Here is a 19,612-nt window from a genome sequence, read left to right as displayed (position 1 = left end):
TGCAAGAAATTTAGCTTTCACTTCACTAATTTCCATAATATTTATCATTGCCACACAAGCTAGTACTTGGTTATATTCAGTCCTGCATTATTCTCTAGCTGTTTCATGGATGGACATCATATTTCTCTGACTAAACCGGAAGCACCTGGGTTCAAGTCTTCTGCTTCTTTTGTGCCTTGCACAACATAGTAGGTGCTTTATGAACTAGAAAAAAAAAAGACTATGCTTTTATATTAGTGTGGTAAAGATCATTTCACCAATACTCTTAATTTCATCTTTAACTTAGGTAAAGGGAGCATAGCCTAAATGCTATTTACATTTTGCTATAGGTTTCTTTCACTCCAAATAGCAAAGAGTAAAATCTTATTGGTACAGCTTAATTCCTTGTATAGGGAGAATTTATGGAATCCTAGGTGCATTAAAATTAGAAGTGGGATCAGTCCAATCTAATTTAAGGTATTCGGAGATAGTTTCTTTGAAGTGAGGTAAAAGGCAAGTGGTTTTGTTTCTCAGTGTAACATGCCTCAAACAAAAGGGTCTCCATTCTCTTACATACCCTGACAACTCAGTCCATCAGTTGTTCGACGAAAGCCAATTCCACACCTGACTACACATCGATAGGAACCAATGGTATTGTCACAGTCCTGACCTGCATGGCAGCTATATCCACCCAAAGCACATTCATCGATATCTGCAATAAAGTTTCAGTTCATTGGAGTGAGTTGAATTCTTAAGCTAAGAAAACACATTAAAGTTGAAAAATATGAGGCTAATTACTAGACTGCTCTTAAGAAAAATGTTTCAAAATTGAAAATAAGCCTTTTTTTGGTCAGGGGTCAGAAGTGGAGAGGGCAATTATATAAGATAGTAAAGGATTCCTTCCTAGGCAGAAAGAGTGAAATCTTCTCACTTTCCTGTTTCGTCTTCAGTCATGAAACTAGATTCTTCTCTGTGTTTTGGAGGAGAGAATTTTTGTTGCTGTTTTAGGCTGGTAGACACAGTTTACCAGTAATGCAATTCATAGTCTCCTAGATATGGAGTTAGAATGAACCTGAGAGGCCATGTAGTCCACCTTCTTCATTTTATAAATGAGGAAACTGAGTTTTTAGAGGTTAAGTGACTTTTTCATGGTCACACAGCCAGTAAGTGTCAGAGGTGGGACTTCAACCCAGGTCCTCCCAACTCCAAGCCCAGCACTCTGTTTTTAATCTGTGTTGCATCTGAGGTTGCTTAAGGTGGCAGTTACTGCAGAGCTAGTCCAACAGCTGCAAGGCTAGTGATCCTGAGAGGAAGGAAGCCTCAGGTAGTGCGTGAAGCAATATCCTCCATTCTTCAACCCCTGGTAGAAATGAGTCTGTCTCCTCTGAAAAGATGTATTATAGCGTCATGGACTTAGAGCTGTAAAAGGCCTTAGGGGTTGTATTGTTCAGCCCTCTCATTTTACAGATGAAGAAACAGGGGCCTGAAGAGGGTAAGTGATGTACCCAAGCTAAGACAACTATTAAGTGGTACACAGTGTGCACACAATATCCCTAAAGTCTTGGTGCTATTTTAAGTTTATTAAAGGTTACTAAAGCTTAATACTGCACCAAGACTTTTGGGTCACCTGTGTAACCCATACCCTCTGATTCCAAACCTAGTATACTGCTCTTTCCCACTAATGCTCTGCCAGACTTGAAGCAGTTAACAATCATGAGCTATTATCATCAATTTGGTGTAAAGTGGTCAGAACTGGAGGAGAAGCTAGGGTTGGAATATTTATTCTTTTTTTGTAGCTTTGGGAAAAATCTCTGTCATTGTCAGAATGTCTCTAATGGTTGCAGTTTTGTGAATACCTTGACAAGTTCTTCCATCAGCAGCTATAGTGAGGCCTTTGGGGCAGGAACAATAATAAGTTCCCACAGCATTATGACAGCTGTGAGAACAGGGATTTCGAGCTGCACATTCATCTTCATCTGAAAGAAAAGACAATAATTTCTAAACGTTATTTAAAAACTGTACCATTAAGGGATTTAGGATCAAAGCCTTGTTCAAGTAGTGAGTCACAATCATTCTTGTGTATCTAAGAGGAAAATAATTTTAAATATGGTCGATCTCATCCTAAAATATACGTACTAGAAGCACTTACTAAAAATAAGTTTCCCCCCCAACACCACCTCCCCCTCTCCTCCAAATGCTCTTCACAGGTATCAGACTTACTGGTTCAATTGTCTAAAATCTATAGCAGCTATTCAATGAAAAACAAATGTACTGCATCAAAGCTCCCATTCTCCAAGAGTCTGTTCCCCACATGCGTGGATGCCCAGATCTGTGGTTGTGGTTGCTCTGTGGTTTCCTGATACATGGGCAGGTGGGGTGGCTTGGCTCTTAGCCTCATTCCCGTTGTCCTCTTCTAGGCATTTAGCAATTCTGAGGCTGGGTAAGTAGGTGGCCAAGCAATTGTTATCACATATGTGACAGCTGCACTATCCCATTCTGTGTTTTCTATGTAAACACTTCAATTCTGTCCTTGGAAGCCAATCCTGGAGAAGTTTACCAGACAAATTTATGCTTGTTTTTTCACTTACCAGCACAGAAGGGTCCAGCTGAATCTAACACAAACCCAGAAGGGCACTGATTGCTCCTGTCTCCTATCATGGAAGAAACCAAAATTTATTGGTGGGCGAAAACATAAACACCTCATTTTTTTTCAATGTAACCTAGACTGTAATAATGTTGCAACACAGTATTTGAAGACATGTTAACAGTGGAAAATTTTCATGTTTTTAATCTAAATACTGTATGAACTATAATCCAGAGGCTGTTGACATGTTGTCACCAGCTGCAGATTTCTGTTTAATTTGTTTACATGAAGTCAAAGGAAAACTTTAAAATGTTGTTCAGGGGTAACTATAAAACAATCAAACGACTGTTGACATGCCAGATTGACCACAGAACAAAGTCCTCATTACCCTTGAAAACATTACTCAGAACTTTCCTCCTAATAGGAGTAATTTTTGTCAGGCAACCTCAAGAAGTTTGCTGTAATATGTAATTTCACTTTAAGAGAAACATAGAATATTAGAGCTAGATGGTCTGTTAGAGAGCACTGAGTCAATGCCTTGATTTGCAGATGAGCAAACTGAGGCCTAGAAGGGTGAAGTGACTTACTTATTCAGGGTTATCTAGATAGTAAGTCAGAGTCAGGATTTGAGGTCAAGTCCTCTGATTTCAAATCTAGTGCTTTTTTAAAAAAATCATGCCATATATTTTCAATCTAGAGACTAATGACTAGGAGTAGGGGAATTAGATTGTGAAGACAGAGACTCAAGCTCCAGTCAAACTTTCTCCCCTGCCAAGTATTTATAAAGGCTACAGCCTTGCCTGAAATGCATTTCCTCATCTCTGTCTGTAGAAATGGCTTCTTTCAAGGACTAGGTGAGGTACCATATCTTCCGAAAGTGATCTCTGCATCCTCACATTTTTCTGCAACGTATTGTGTAGATATCTATATATCTCTATAACAGGGTATCTATGGTTCGTAATAATTTGTGTTCATGTCATATACCTTCATCATACTATAAGATCCTTGTGGTTAGGGATTATATCACTTTTCTTCTTTGTATCTTGAGTGTCTGCTGTAATGCTTTGCATATTAGTGAATTTAACTGAATAAGGGCTGAAAATGGTGTATATGGGGTGGGGTTAAGTATTTGATATTAAGGGCCTCAAGCGCTCAGAAAGTTCAGGAATATAATCCATTCACAACTCAACAATAGTTAAATCATTCTCCAATAGTCAGGGCCTCCAGAGTGTCTATGGATATGTATGGTCACTACTGTCATCTCTTAGAAGGGGAGAATAACTCTCACTTCCCTCAGCGCTAGGCTAGTGCTGTTACTTCATCTTATCTCCTCTTTATCTAATTTTGTTAGAAATTTGGAAAGGATGGCCAGAGGAGTTATTTCTAAGAATGTTAAGTGCAAAAGACACACATACAGATACATACACACACACATATATATGCTGGTCAAATCCTATAAAATTATATTATTTCAATCTGTGTCTTTAGAGGTTTGAAAATATGTTCATTGCATAGATATTTTTAGTTGTAAAGATTATATTTGCTGTGTATAAACTCTCATGTATACTACACACACACATACACATGTACATACATCACCATGTGAAACATACATAGAATGCATCTAATGAAGATTGTCTCACATGGCAATTTTAAGATCCACAAACTAACTGCATTAATTCCACATGGTTCTCAATTAAGAAATCCCCATAAAATAATGTAAATGTATCAGAAATTTAGAACTATAGAAATATCTCTTTGCTCTGTCTTATCTTCACTGTGATTTTCCTGCAGGACAATAATCTTTTAAGTTGATTTTTGCAAAGCTGTAATCATTTTTTTGCAACAAAAACAATTAGGTAGTATGTCTTGGTGAGCTAGGTTTGGACAGGATCATAGATGATGGCAAGCATGTTGTCTGCGTATAGCATATATAGCATAAAGTCTCTTCTAGAGAGACTTTAGAAATTATCTAAGCCAGGCCCCTCTATATAAATAAGGAAGTTGGTCAACACTAGAGATTTAAACTGATTGTGGAGAATATAGGACATAGAGCTGATCAACTGAAATAATTAAAACATAAAATTGAGCCTATTAAAAAATGTAAGGGCATTCTGATTACTTAGCTACATAAAGAAAAAAACCAAGCAAGGAAGATAATTTGTGAAAGCAGTTTCACAGGGCAAAATTTTGGGCTTCCTTGTTTATTATTAATTATGGAATAAAATCCCTAGTCCCAGAGGATAGGCTCCCTTTGATTTAAGCTCTTGAGAACAATATGACAGAAGGTCTTCAGTGAAATACCCCAGAGTTCTCTACTTGGCCCTGTGTTGTTTGATATTTTAATAAAAACTTGGAAAAGGGGATAGCTGGTATACTTATTAGATTGGCAGATGACACAAAATTAGGGATAGCTCTCACACTTGGTATCAGAGTAAGGATACAAAAAGATCTTGACAGGCATAAAACATTGGGCTCAAGATTATTTTTCACTTTCTTTTTCTTTTCTTTTTTTCAACATGGCTAACATGGAAGTAGGTTTTTCATGACTTCACATGTAAAATAGGTATGCTATTGCTTTTTCAAAGGGTGAGGGGAGAGAGAAGGAAAATAGAGAATTTGGAACTTAAAATTTAAAAATGAATTTTTAAAAATCAGGCTATATTTATTGGGATGAAATTCAGTACGGGTAAATATAACATCTTGCACTTGAGAACAAAAAAAATCAATTCCACATATTTGTGACGAGAGTCATTGCATAGATAGCACATATTCTGAGAAGGAGCTGGAGTTTAGTGGAGTGAAAGCTCAATGTGTTGAGTCCGCAGTATGATGGAGCAGTCAAAAATGATAATGCAGTCTTGGGCTATGTCAGGAGATAAGCTTCCAGTACCAGGGGGAGATAATCCCACTGTATTCTGCCCTGGTCAGACCTAATCTTTCATAGTATATTCAGTCCTGGTCACTGTGATTTAAGGACACTGATAAACTGGAGACTGTCCAGAGGAGGCAACCAGGATGCTAAAGGGCCTGGAGTTCATGACATATGAGAACTGGTTGGAGGAAGTGAGCCTATTTATTATTTATGAAGTCTAGGAGGTGGGATAACCCATGACAGCTGTGTTCAAGTACTTTAAAGGCTGTCATGTGGAAGGGGGATCAGATTTGTCCTCTTCAGGCCTAGAAGCAATGGGTGCAAGTTGTAAAGATGCCAAATTACTTTTGATGTCAGGAAAAACTTCCTAACAATTAAAATTGTCCCAGAGCGGGAAGTTTTGCCTTGAGAAGTGGTGAGATCTTCCTCCTTGTAAATTTTTAAGCAGAACCTGGATGACCACTTGTCAAGACATTACAGTGGGGATTGCCTTCAAGGATGGGTTGGACCAGATGGCCACTAAGGGCCACATTCTGTAATGCCTTGGTATTCCTAGTGACTGTCACAGTACTGGACATATAGTAGGTGCTAATGAAGGTTGGTTGGTTGGTTGACTGATTGGTGGGCTACCTCAACCCGTATGACAACATAATACTGTAACAGTAAAGTTTTTTAGTTATGGCAGGAAAATTCTGACAAGAAAAACAAAACTTGTAGCAGTAGAGGTTTAAGTTAGATATAAGAAGGAATGTTCTGACAAAAAAAGGTTATTAAGCAGTGAAACAGGTTGTGGGTCTAGTTATGTGTTTCAACAGATATTTGTTAGGTGCTTACTAATACAAGCCACTATGCTTAGCACCAGCACAGGTGCTATAAAGACAAAAATGTAACAGTCCCTGCCCTCAAGGAACTTTCATTCTCCTAGAGAATACAACTGGTACACATATTAATAAGTAAGAGAGACTATATAAAACAGATAAGATCAGGAAAGGTCATAGGTAGTAACCCCTCTTAATTCTAGTGCCTTCCCTCTGTTAATTACTCCTATTTATTCTGAACATAGCTTGCTTTGTATATGTTTTGTTTACGTGTTGTCTCCCCCATTAGATTGTGAGCTCCTTAAGGGTAGAGAGTGTGTTTGCCTCTTTTTGTATCCCCAGTACTTAGCACAAGTGCCTGGCACTTAGCAGGCATTTAATACATATTTATTGATTGATTGAAACACTAGGGATTCTACAAGATGGAGCACTTACAATATGCCAGGCTCTCTATTAAGCCGTAGGGATACAAAGAAAAGCTAAAAAACATTTCATGACCTCAAGAAGCTTTTTATTTTAATGAGAAAGCTAACATGTAAAAAAAATTTGTATGTTTAAGATATCTATATCTATATAACTGTAAATCTAGAGATAGAGACAGTAAATAGAAGGTAATCTCAGTAGGAAGGCACTACCAGTGGGTGATGGGATCAGGAAAGGCAGGAAGAACAAGGTAGAATTTGAGATGTCATAAAACCAGCTGGGAAATCCAGGAGGAAGAGGGGAGGAGAGAGAGCATTCTAGGTATAGGGATAGCCAATGAAAAAATGTGTAGAATGGTGCTGGTGGAGGTTCCTGGGAGAGGAATGCCAAAAGGTTAGTATCCCTGGACCATACCATATGTGAAGGGGAGTAAATTGCAAGAAGATTGGAAAGATAGCAAAGGTATAGGTTGTGAAGGGCTTTAAAATTCAGAGGATTTTACAAGTTAGGTGTCAATGTGTCTGTGATAGATTAGGATTATAATTTTTTAAATCATAACACTTTGAGTGAATGGACAAAGAACTCACTTAGAGTGTCAATTGCTATTTTTAAAAAGTGACCCAAAAGAAGAGAGAGAATACGCTACATTTCCATTTAGGCCAGCAACATATATTGGGCCTCTTTCAAGGTTCTCATTAGGCCCCCTTTAGTAGTACCTCACATTTCTATAGAACTTTGAAGTTTAAAAAGCATTTCACTCTTCCTTGAGGAAGGAATTACTATCCCCATTCACAAATGAGAAAACTAAGGCCAGAGAGGTTATGTGGCTTGACTAACGTCACTCAGCCAATAAATGTTAGAGCTCAGTAAGTGGTCCTTATGCTAAGAACAGTGATTTCATACTATACCATCAAGCCTTCTTGGGGATGTAGACCTTTTTTGGCTTTTATGATTTTATAGAGTTTTTGTAGCCAAGGGCTAACCTAGTTAAATTTTCAATCTTTCCTCTTCTCTGGCACATACACAGGTGTAGGACTTAAAATAAGTGTCTGTTGAATGAAGGAATGGATGGAAGCTGCTAAGATTAGCTGTTTAAAATGTTTTGTTCACGTGTTTTTTTAAATAGGTGATTACATTTATTATTGCAGCTAGGTGGTGCAATGGATAAGAGTACTGGGCTGGGAATCAGGAAGGCTCATGTTGCTGAGTTCAAATCCGGCCTCAGATACTTACTATCTCTCTGATCCTGGGCAAGTCACTTCACCCTGTTTGCCTAGCTGGAGAAGGAAATGGCAAACTACTCCAGTATCTTTGCCAAGAAAACTCCAAATGGGGTCACAGAGTTGGACATGACTAAAAAAGCGACTAACCAACACAATTGTCAGAAAGATTTGGCAAAAACAGGGATCAATAGTTAACTTTCCCCATTATGTGTAAAAATGATTTACCCAATCAAAACCCTGAGACACAAAAAAGAAGAGAAAATGATCTGGAAAGTGGCTAAGGGAACAACACACCTGTATTTCTAATTTGTGCCTCACTCTCTGTGATCAGAAAAGAAAGACAAAGGAGCAAGGTGGAAGGAAATCTATTTTTTGGGGTATGTTTCAGTTTAAATACTATGCTGATAAAATTCAGAAAGACCAGTTTTGGTTGTCATGGTATTATGTAATTTGTGTTACTTAGCTAATTTTAAGGCAAGCTGTGATGCTTTGCAGTGCAACCTGGAGCCAGTACATACATTTTGGGTATAGAGATGATTACAGACAGTATGGCCAAGAGAAATGGTTTCACTGTAAGTTAACAGTATCTCTGAGGCAATTAAAAAAACCCAACATTTTTAGAAAGCGTATTAGAGATATGGTGCATAAGTGGGATGGAAATTGGGATAGGATTTGAAAGCAGCTAGCTGGCAGCCAAGAGACTCAACTGCATGGTTGGAGCAGAGAAAATATCAAGTTAGGGCCTCATTCCAAGAGCTCCTCTCCTCTTTTATGAAACTGGCACTAGAACCACTTCAAGACTATGATGAGCCCCCTCTGCTAAGGATTCACATTCCCACACTGTTCTTATTTTGAGCCTTTAGAGAGCCAACTCCTCTAACTACTTTCAAGAAAACATGCATGTGCGCAATGAATGAGGATCCAAACAAATGAGGCAAACACTTTTGCCAGTTTACCTCCTAAGTGTCTGTGCATGCAAACTGTGCTGTGGGATATCTGCAGAAGAAGCAAGAACATAACCGAAAAAGGATGATGTGGATCATTTTAACTTGTGGGCTCACAGCTCAAAGCTAGAAATCATGTAAACATTTATTATCTATAAAATAACATCATGGAATACTGGAAGAAATTTCAGAACTCCATAGAAATATGGAAAGCTAATTGGCATGCTCCTAATTGAAAAGAAAACTTCCAGAGAGAAACGTTAAAGCACCATATGGCATAAAAGAACACAGAGATGAATTGCTGTGAACTACATTTGCAAAGGGAAAGTAGTCTAAAAATTTTTTAGTCTATTTTCCCTTTGCAAATGTAGTTCACAATTTCAGGCACAAGGAATAATGTTCAAATCTGCTGATTCTTGCTCCTTCAGTGTTTGTGATTTGTCCAGAATTTGACCAGTTGTATATATAACATAACTTTACACTATTTTGCATGAATTATGAAATATACATTCCATTTGGTGAATGTTTAATTCAAAAATAACTTATTTTTCCTTTTTAAGGATCCCAGATTGCAGAAGAGTATTGTAGTTTGCTTGTCTCACTGTATGTATGGGTGAATGCTATAAAGAAGATGTCAAATTATAGAAGGAAGCATTCTATTAAATACACTAAAGAAAGCCTGTCATAGCTCATTCATGCATTCTAACAAACACGTAAGCACCTTCTGATGCTTACTATAGAGCATTGTACTAGGTGCTGGGGGAAAATCAAAGTTTAGATAAATATAGTCAGTCTTTGCACTCATTGAGCTTACAATATAGTAGGAGGATAAGACACACAGAACAGCCAACACTGCGTAATAAGTGTAGAGAGAGCTATAAAATAAAGGATTATGTGAAGACTGAGGAAGAGAGTCATTGACAGGGAGGGTCAAGGAAAGCTTCTTGAAAAAGATAGTATTTAAATTGGGTTCTGAAGGATGGGTAGGAATTCAGCTGGTAAAGAGGGGGAAGGAGAAAATCCTAGGCGGGGAGAAAAACAGCATGAGTAATATCATGGAAGGAGGAATGCTCATGGTGTGTACAAAGAACAAAGAGAAGTACAGTTTGATGGGGAGGGAAGAAATATGAAATAAAGTTGGAAATGTAGGCTGGGGCCTGATGTGGAGGGCCTTAAATACCAGGAAAAGGAGTTTAAAGTTGTTTTCTTTTTTTTCCAGTGGCCAATAGGCAATGCCCGAATATTTAAAAATACGTATATTTTCTTGATGGCTTTTATCTTTACATCACATTCATTTCTGGGGGAAAACCCAGAACCTCAAAACCAACCTTTTCCCCTTCCTCCAGATTGATGCTTTTCTTGTAACAAAGGAAATCACTTAAGCATACACAGAGAGAAGGAAGGAGTCAAATTATATATGTATATAAAATGTATTTGACATTGGAAACAACATTCTGTCATAGTACTGCTCTGCCTCTGTGCTGTGGGGAAGTATGTTCCTTATCTGTTCTTTGGGCTCTTCATTAATTTATCCCTATTATTCAGTGTAAGTAATCTTTTAATTTACATAGTTGTAGTCTATACATCTATTGCTTTTTAAATTCTAAATCAGTTTATACAAACTGATATATTTTGGATAGGAAGATGATGTAAAATCAGAAAACTTCAACACAAATTTTTAGAAAAGATAAAAGGAAGTTTACAGATTGGTTGATTTTTTATTTTGACATTGGGATTTTTTTTAAATTTCCCATTTTGTTAGTTTAGGGGTTTTATATTTTTGTTGATTTTCTTCAATTTCCTTTTAATTCTCTGTTTTGCTAGTATATGACTGTATAAAGTAGTTTCTGGTAGTTCTTTTTACTTTGTTGTAAATTCAGCTTGTTTACTTTTTTATTTTGTAATTTGGTTTTCTACTCTCTTTTTCTTGATCAGTCTACTAATGTTAATTTATGATCATTTATTAAATGCTATATTCCAAACATTGTTCTAAGCATTGGGAATATATACACACATACAAAGTAAAAAAAAAAACAAAACAAAAACGGTCCTTGCCTTCAAGGATCTTGTATTCTATCGGATAAGACAACATGCAAACAACTGTGTTCATATGTTTATCTATATCTCCTCTAGTTTTCAAATTTTCATCTTCTGTACTTCTGTACCTTAAAACAAGGTGACTTTTTTTTTTTTTTGGTCTAGGCAACGGGGTTAAGTGACTTGCCTAGGGTCACATAGCTAGTAAGTGTTATGTATCTGAGACCGGATTTGAACTCAGGTCTTCTTGAATCCAGGGCCGGTGCTCTATCCATTGTGCCATGTAGCTGCCCCCTTGACTATTTTTTTAAAAAATCTTTTTAGTTCCATATTCAGATTATTAATCTCTTCTTCTTTTTTTTTTTCCTCTTTTGTAGGCTTAAATTTTCAGAGAAATAAATTTTCCTGGGAGGACTGCCTTAGCTGTGTCCCACAAGTTTTGGTATGTTATCTCATTTTATAATTACATTTAACATATTACTTTTGTGACTTATTATCTGACTCACTCATTATTTAATGTGTCACTATTAAATCTCCACTTAGGTCTGTATCTTTTGTTCATATTTCCTTTATTCGTTTCTATTTTCTTGTATTGGGGTTTACAAACAATATTTTAATTATGTTTGACTTTTCACATTTACTTATGTTTCCTTTATGCACTAGCACATGATCAATTTATACAAAAGAGTTATGAGGTGCTGAGACTATGTGTATTCCTTAGTAGGCCAATTTAGAAGTCACCATAGATCAACCAAACTTAATTTATCCAGTAACTCACAGGCTCAGAAAAAAAAAGTGCTACATGCTTTATAAAGGGTATATGAAACATTTTGTCTTTGACCTTTTTGGCATGTGGGTGGGAGGAGGGATGCATGTCTAAGCAGTAGGATTTCCAGATCAAACCTGCTTTTCAGAATGGTTGGGCCATTTCAAAGCTTCCAGAGTGGGGAAGCGAACTCAGAGGTCACCTAGTCCAGCCTCCTTATTTTACATATTAGAAAATTGAGGCTCAAGGAGGTTAAATGATTTGCCCAAGGTCACACAGGCAGTAAGGTGGAATTTGAACCTAGGTCCTTTAACTCCAGTCCCAGTGATTTTTCCACTCTATCATGCTACCTCTATTAAAATTCATTCAACTCTATATTTTTCTTGTTAATCATTTTGTTGGGTTTAATCATTTTCTGAAAAAAAAATATTAAAGTATCCCATTATTATTATGTTACTATTGGTGTCTTTTTACAATTCATCCAACTTTTCTTAAGAAATTAGTCATAATTATATTTAGTGCATATATGTTTATTGTAATTTTAAACACAATAGATTTTGTTTTATCTCCTCACCTGTACTCTGTATGTTTCAAATATATTTCTTGTATGCATAAAATTGTTGGCTTTTATTTATTGTAGGATTTAATCTATTTATATCCAGGATTGTGATAATTAAGTTTATGATTTCTTCTATTAAGTTATTGCTATCTATCTATTTTCTCTTCTCAAATTTTGACAAGTTTTATCTGGGCCTCCAGTACTATCCTTTCTTCTCCACATTGAGAAGAATTCTTTTCTGCAATTTTACTACTTATTATATTGATTTATTAATGGGGGATGGATTGGTGGATTCATAGAATGGAGGAAGTCTGATATTTAGGGAAAAGATTTGGATTCAGGAACCTACCTTTGGTACATCCCTCTGTACCTCAGTTTCTTAATCTGTAAAATGAAAAGGGGTTGAAATAGATGACCTTTAGAATCCCCTAGTTCTGAGTTAGATTATCTTAATGGGAAGACTTGTTGAGAGATTACTGTAATATTACAAATGGTTAGTAATGAAATGTGAAAGGGTAGTGGCAGTGGGGAGAAAGAAAGTAGAACAGATTGAAGAGATGTTATAGAAGTGAAATTCAGATTTCGTAAAAGATTAGATTTGAAAGATGAGAAAGAGAGAACAGTAAAAGACACTACCAAGTCTTGGAACATTAGAAACTGGTTCAATGGTGATGCCACAGAAAGTATAATCAGAAGCAGGTTTAGGGGAAAGATAATTTTGGATTTGACCACATTGAATTTGAAGTATTCATGAGACCTTGAAGTGAAGTTGTATTATAGGCAAGTGGAAGATAGTTCAGAAAAAAGGCCAGGGCTGGAGATTTTGATTAGGGAGTTATTTGCATGTAGGGGGTAGTCAAAGTCACAGGAGTAAATGAGATTGAAAAGGTAGGACCTTGGGGAATACTCAAGTTAAAGGGATAGGAAAAGGATAAGCAGTAAGAGAAAGGGAAGTAGAGAAATAACCTCATACCTGGATTTGTGCATCACAAGGTTGTAGGTAATTTTTGAAGAACCAATTTCAGTAGAATGGTGAGGGAAAAGGATGTGTTGCAAAGAGTTGAGGAAAGAGTGGACTGATTGGGTGTATGCAAGTTTTTCAACAAGTTTAGCAGGGAAGAATAGCAGAGGGATGTGATGGTAGCTGGATGAGTTAGTTAGTTGGGTTCCACAGGTAGAGGGCATATTCTTCTTCCATGACCAAAGGGAAGGAGAGAAGATAATCCTGAAAAATTCTGAGGAATAGAGAGAGGGACCATAGCAGATAGTCTAAGTCTTTTCAGTGGAGTATGAAGTTAGGCAATCTTCAGTTAGTATGGTGGAGAGAGTACCATGCCAGCTTAGAGGAGAAATGAAAGGTTTTGAATGGCTCCTGTGGGGAATGAGAGAGGGAGTTGAGTAAAGGAGAAGGTTCATTAAGGAATAATGAGAACACATTGAAAATATTCAGAAACAGGCATACTCCCCAAAGAATAATATTTTTTAAACTGTATAAAGAAAAGAGTTGTGCCAGATTATAAGATTTTTTCAAGCTCCACCATTCTATCATTCTATAATACTAAGTGCATGCAATGCAAGTTTCATATTACAAATTTAGGATATAACATAAGTGTTGATCCTGTCTCAACATCCTCACATTATAAAAAAGGATTCCACTTAAGTATTTTTGCCCTTTTAGTAAGAATACAGTGGTATAAGTATAGGAATATTTAAAATTACCTTTAGAGATTGAAGCATGGATTTTAAAACCCAGAGTTTCTTCTAATTGGTTGTAATCAGATGCAATGGATGAGGCATGGAGAGTTTCTACCAAAAATGGCATTCTTCCCAAAGCCTGATCATAGGAAATCGTGTGATTCCAAGTATATGGGACGCTAATACCATCAACAGTGAAAAGTCGGGTGGAGTATGCATATAGTTGGCCAGGACCTGTTTGAATGTAGTCTTCCGTGTAATCCTAAAATGAACAATATGTATTTGAACATAAGTACCTAAAAGTTCATAGCACTTTTTCTCTCTGAAGATTCCCTCAAGAAGCAGAATTTTAAAATGCCTTGTTATCCAAAAACTATGTAATCCTAAAATATATGTGATGATAGAGTCCTTCATACTATATTTATATTGGCTTGATAAGATCACTGCTAGAGCAGTAGTATAGTGGGATATGGAACTGGCCTTGGAGTCAAGAATACCTGGATTCAAGTCCTGCCTACAACACATACTGGCTGCATGACCTGGGAAAGGTACTTAACCTCTTAGTGCCCCAGGCAATTCTCTAAAACTGTAAATTATAGAGAAGATGTTAATATGCTTTTTGAGCTCTGCCATTTTTCTTTTTGAGTCCTCATTGGTCACACCCTATTTCAGTAACATTGCATGTCCTGTTCCCCTGCCTTGCCATAGCACTGCAATAAATCAAAATTTAGCAAAAGAATTGAGGTTAAAAGTCATGAAAGAGAAAGAGCCTTTAAAGATGACAGTGCCTACCTTTAAATTTTCTACTGAGTGACTTTTATGTGTATGCGATGCTAATTTGTCCAATATATCTACAGAAACTTGAGATAGTGATTTAATTTAATAGGTCTTGATGTATCAAGCTAACAAACCACCAAGAGGATATAATAGCCCATGGTGGAAAATCTTAGAGCATGTTCCCCTGAAGAGCTTACACGCATGTTGATAACCATTTATAACTTCAGTGATTTTTTTATACAGTTTTTGTCCTAATGCTGAGGAGAGTTAGATGAAGTTCAATCATATGACTTCTCTAGGGTCCTTCTTGTTTGCTTTTTTTGACTCATTGATGCAGACTTATTAGCTGGCCCCTTCTCTAAGGGGAGGACAGAATTACTGATGAATTAGTGAGTATGGATCCTGGCACCAGAGGAATTTTAATAACTCTGAATAGGTCACTAGGCAGACTAGTTCTTGGATCATGTTACATGTGTTACACAGCTTTTTTAGAACCAGATCAAGACTCTGACCCAAGTCACTAAGAGGCCATCCAATGCAGGTTCACCCCACTCTATGCCAGTTCTGAAGCATTCTGAGGGTGAATTTCTGCCTGCACTTCTTGTTGAAAATCTGCAAAACTTTCTTATTGATGACCAGTCCCAGGAACCTGGCTGGTGACCAGTTTATCGTCCATGATGGCATTCATCTTGATCTTCAGGCATGACTTGACTAGAGGTGAGGCAGGAACACTTGTCTCCTTAGGACCTTTTTTTTTTCCCCTGAGTGTTAAAATAGCAGTTTGCAACCTATTAATATATCCTGTAGTTAGAGGAAAGGTGGGTATGGCTGTATTCCTGTTTTCTGAAATTCAGAACCAGACTATGCTTACCAAATGAATTATCTTCAACTGCCTGTTGGACATCTTAAACTTAACATATCCAAAACTGACTTCGTTATCTTTCCCCCCGACACCCTCTCTTCTTCCTAATTTCCCTATTATTGTTGTATATATTAGCATTCTTGACTCCTCATTCTTTCTTACATCCCATAGCCAACCAGTTGTCTAGTACTGTCATTTCTACTTTTGTGATATCTCATTTATACTCCCTTTTCTGGCCTCTGATATGACTACCATCACCATCTTGGCCTTTATCCCTTCATATCTGGACTATTGCAATAATCTCCTATTTGGTCTCCTTATCTGGAGTATCTTCCCACTCCATCCTCAATTAAGCTGTCAAATTAATATTCCTAAAGCACAGATCTAACCATGACACTCCCCCTCCAAACTCCTAGTCACTGTATTGACTCCCTCTTACCTATAGGCTCAAATATAAAATCATATTTGTCTTTTAAAATCCTTTATAAGCTGGCCTTTACCTGCCTTTCCTGTCTTTTTATTCCAAGTCATTCTATCTCTCAATTCCAGGAATTTTCACAGGCTGACCCCCATATGTGGAATGCTCTCTCTCCTTATCTCTACCTCCTGGCTTCTATAAGTCTCACTTAAAATCCCACCTTCTGCAAGAAGCCTTTCTCAGCCCTCCTTAATCTTAGTGCCTTAATGCCTCTGAGACTATTCCCAATTTATTCTCTATCTACCTTGTTTGCATGTTCTCTCTTGCACTAGACTATGAGCTACTTGAAAACAGGGACTGTTTTTGTCATTCTTTGTATCCTCACCACTTAACATAGTACATGGTACATTGAATAACTGTGGTCTGATTGAAGTAGTTCTGACTGAAGTAATTAAGATGCACACAGCAAAATCCATTAATATACTAGTTAACACAGTGATGAACCCAATCTGCATTGATAGAAGAACTTTCCTTATCTGGAATTCCCTTATACCAATGAAATCAAAGATCTGAAAAAAAAGGTCACTTTTTATTAGCATTTTACCTTTACAGTAACATCTGCAGGTGACTGAAGCTGTAGGACATAGCCACTCACGACGATATCTAGCATCAAAGTTCCATCTGAATCCAAACCACGAGCAATGTGAGTCATCCGCAAAATTTCTCCTGTAAATTTCAATGCAGTTTCTTTAATAGATGAAAAGAACATGAGTTATGAAACCACTTAACACATTTTCCCTATCTTCAAGTTTAGTCATATTGTTTTAATTCACTCCTTTTTAAACACATCAGATATGGGAATTAAATTAGAATTTAGCTTGGAAATTGCATAGTCTTCTAGTTAATCAGAGCAGAACGTCATTTAACCTGAATTAACATATGCTCATGAAAAATCACTTTATTTTTTATTATTACAAAAATATTCTAAATATTTAGGACTATGAGCAGTGATGAATTACTTTCACAAAAGAAGCCACAAAAGTCTTCATGGTTACAGGTCTCTAGGCAGAAATTCTGGGACCAGTAAGCCGTAATAGCAGTTCACATTTATATAATGGAAAGTTTTCCTCAGTTATGGCAAGTATGGAAGGGTAGGCTTAGAGTCATAGCTAATTTGCCCATCATAACACAATTGCTGAATGTTAAGAGCTGTCCTTTATCTGCCACCTCAGGAAGTGAAAAAAAAACTTGTAGCTTGCCCTAGATCTCAAGGCATCTTGATGCCAGTGGCATCAAACCAATTTTAGGGTTAGTAACAGGAAGCAAGCTGACTCCAACTGCAAAGGAACAGGATGGACAGATTTTATCTAAAAAAACTACCTGAACTCTTACCATGAAAATCACTATTATTTATACACCAATTTTTGGACTTGGAATAAAAGTATAAACAATTATAGTCTGGGGGATCTTAATATGGGAACCTATTTTAACTTCTTTTTTATTTCAACTGAAGTCTCAACTTGATAACTTGAACATTACAAATAATTTGCAAAACCCTTGCCAGTACCATCAACCTAGAAAGGCTTTGTCTATTGGGTGTGCTTCTTGTTCAAGGACCTGCCTCATGTTTGAAGAAGCTTATCACCAGAAAGTTTCTCCTCCTAACCCATCTGGTGGATGTATCTCCCAGGTCATTAAGCACCATGGGATCTTTAGAATTGTTAAAGGTAATATGATTGTACAATGGCCCCTTAAGTGTCTGTTGAATCAAATTATTTCTTTGTTTCTACCTCTTTGACAAAGAACTTCGATTAAGTTTCATTATAACTACAGGTCAAATCCATAGGAAATAAACCTATTATTGAAATAGACTCATTATTATAAATTGGGTCAGGTTGCCTCCCCATCTGAGCTTTAATATTCACTCTGACAACTTATGGCTACAATTCAACTCGACACAACATTTGTTAACTGGGTACTGTATGCAAGGTAACTGTATTCCATGCTTCGGACAAAAAGACAAAAAACCCCCTGTAGTTTAGAAACAATGGGTTTCATACAGATCTAGCTTCAATATAATTTTCACAGAAACAAGACACTATTTTTATATTCCTTATGATGATATTGAATCAATCACTTTGAAGTTGCAATCAGCAAGAGTGTAATTGTAATGCATTTTACTGAGGTACCCAACCTTAATTCACTTAGGAATATCTTATATTAACAGATGTTTGAGTTCAGCTGTCACTAACCAGTTGCAAATTCCACTTGTGTTTCTCTTTTGAAGACTGCATCAGTGAGAGTAAAACCATTGACAGCTTCTCCTATTTCTTTCGCTGTCGTCCAATAAATGGGATTCAGGATAGAAACTATCTTCCTCATTGCTGGACCTTAGGAAATAAAGTAAGTGTGATAAATAAGCCATATATGTGTTAGGTCTTGTTTTTTCAGTGATATAACTCAGGCTATGAATTATTAGGAACTGGAGTTCCTAATTAATTACAAATTCCTAACTAGTTGCAAATTTTGAAGACTACATTAGGGAGGGTATCCTCACTGGACTGGGGATATGTAACAGGAATCAATGTAATATATTAATTAAAAGCCAACTGAAGGAACTAGTAAGGACTGCTGTTATGATATTCTCTATAGCCCACAGAGTCACTTTGAAAACTTTGACACTTCAGGGGAATTTCTTAAGAAAATAATTTAATATACCATGAAGTATGTCTGAAAATGCATAAATAAACAAAACCAATTTTCCAGTCCTAGTACAGGGCAGGGATAATCTTAATGAAATCAAGCAGGGTTCAGAGAGTGCTCTGGAGCAAATTTGCAATGTTTTTAGAACCTGTTTTCAACTTGAAGGAGCAAGGAAACTTACCAAGGCTGCGAGGGACATTGGTAATTTTGGCTTGTATTACTCTGGTGTCAGAGTGAGGGCTATCTATCACTGTGGCATTGAGGAAAGCAATTCCAAATTCAACATCATTAATATTTCCAATAACACTTCCTCTGGCCTGCTGTGGCCCACCTGTTGGGGGAAGGAGTTGAAGAAAAACATCCATAGATGAGAAAACAATTGCATCAGCAGTATGGAAGAAAAGAAGTATATTTTTTTCAGACACAAGCATTCTAGAGAGGCAGATAAAGAAATGGCTTTGGAGTCAAGAAGACTGAGTTCAGGTACCACCTCTGCCACATACTGATTGTGTCACGTTGGGCACCCTTAACCTCTTGGTGACCCACACATCTATCCAGTACTGTAGGTTGCAGATCTGGATGAGTGAAGGGAATTTCCTTCCTGGGAGTGCTGATGAAATCATAGGTCTTTAACCCCTCCCCCCCCACAGTCATATCAGAATTTGAGAAACAGGAATGATGCCAATGTCCAAGCATGTTACCTTCATATAAGAGCTCTCATTTCAGAGAAATCTGGAGGATCCCCTTAGGAATTCTTCCTCATTTATCATTTTACAATTTAAAAGATACATTGTATCCTGGTCTTAAGGTTACAATTAAGAGCGTGGTAGAGCATATGATCACTGAAATGGAAAAAAGGTTCCTTAACATAGGGACCTAAACTTGACTACATGTTACTTGTTACAAAAATTAGGACAATAATCACACTGAGACAGAGGAAGGAATTTGG

The 19,612-nt window shown here is 37.0% G+C and overlaps 1 protein-coding gene across 1 annotated transcript in view; it reads right to left on the bottom strand.

Moving 5' to 3' along the window:
• HMCN1 (hemicentin 1) overlaps positions 1 to 19,612 on the bottom strand; it is a 514,295-nt gene that overhangs the window by 30,932 nt on the left and 463,751 nt on the right. The window contains exons 94-100 of the mRNA XM_027868406.1: positions 18,845 to 18,994; positions 18,213 to 18,350; positions 16,565 to 16,686; positions 13,928 to 14,165; positions 2,568 to 2,630; positions 1,836 to 1,955; positions 557 to 691 (exon numbers count right to left, since the gene is read on the bottom strand). Of these exons, the coding sequence (XP_027724207.1) occupies positions 557 to 691; positions 1,836 to 1,955; positions 2,568 to 2,630; positions 13,928 to 14,165; positions 16,565 to 16,686; positions 18,213 to 18,350; positions 18,845 to 18,994 (966 nt within the window). The remainder of the gene's footprint in view (positions 1 to 556; positions 692 to 1,835; positions 1,956 to 2,567; positions 2,631 to 13,927; positions 14,166 to 16,564; positions 16,687 to 18,212; positions 18,351 to 18,844; positions 18,995 to 19,612) is intronic.

This window comes from Vombatus ursinus, unplaced genomic scaffold, assembly GCF_900497805.2.
Source record: "Vombatus ursinus unplaced genomic scaffold, bare-nosed wombat genome assembly UNPS02014789.1, whole genome shotgun sequence".
Lineage (NCBI taxonomy): Eukaryota > Metazoa > Chordata > Mammalia > Diprotodontia > Vombatidae > Vombatus > Vombatus ursinus.
The sequence above is the reverse complement of the archived record's forward strand: the minus strand, read 5'-3'. Positions and strand labels throughout refer to the sequence as shown.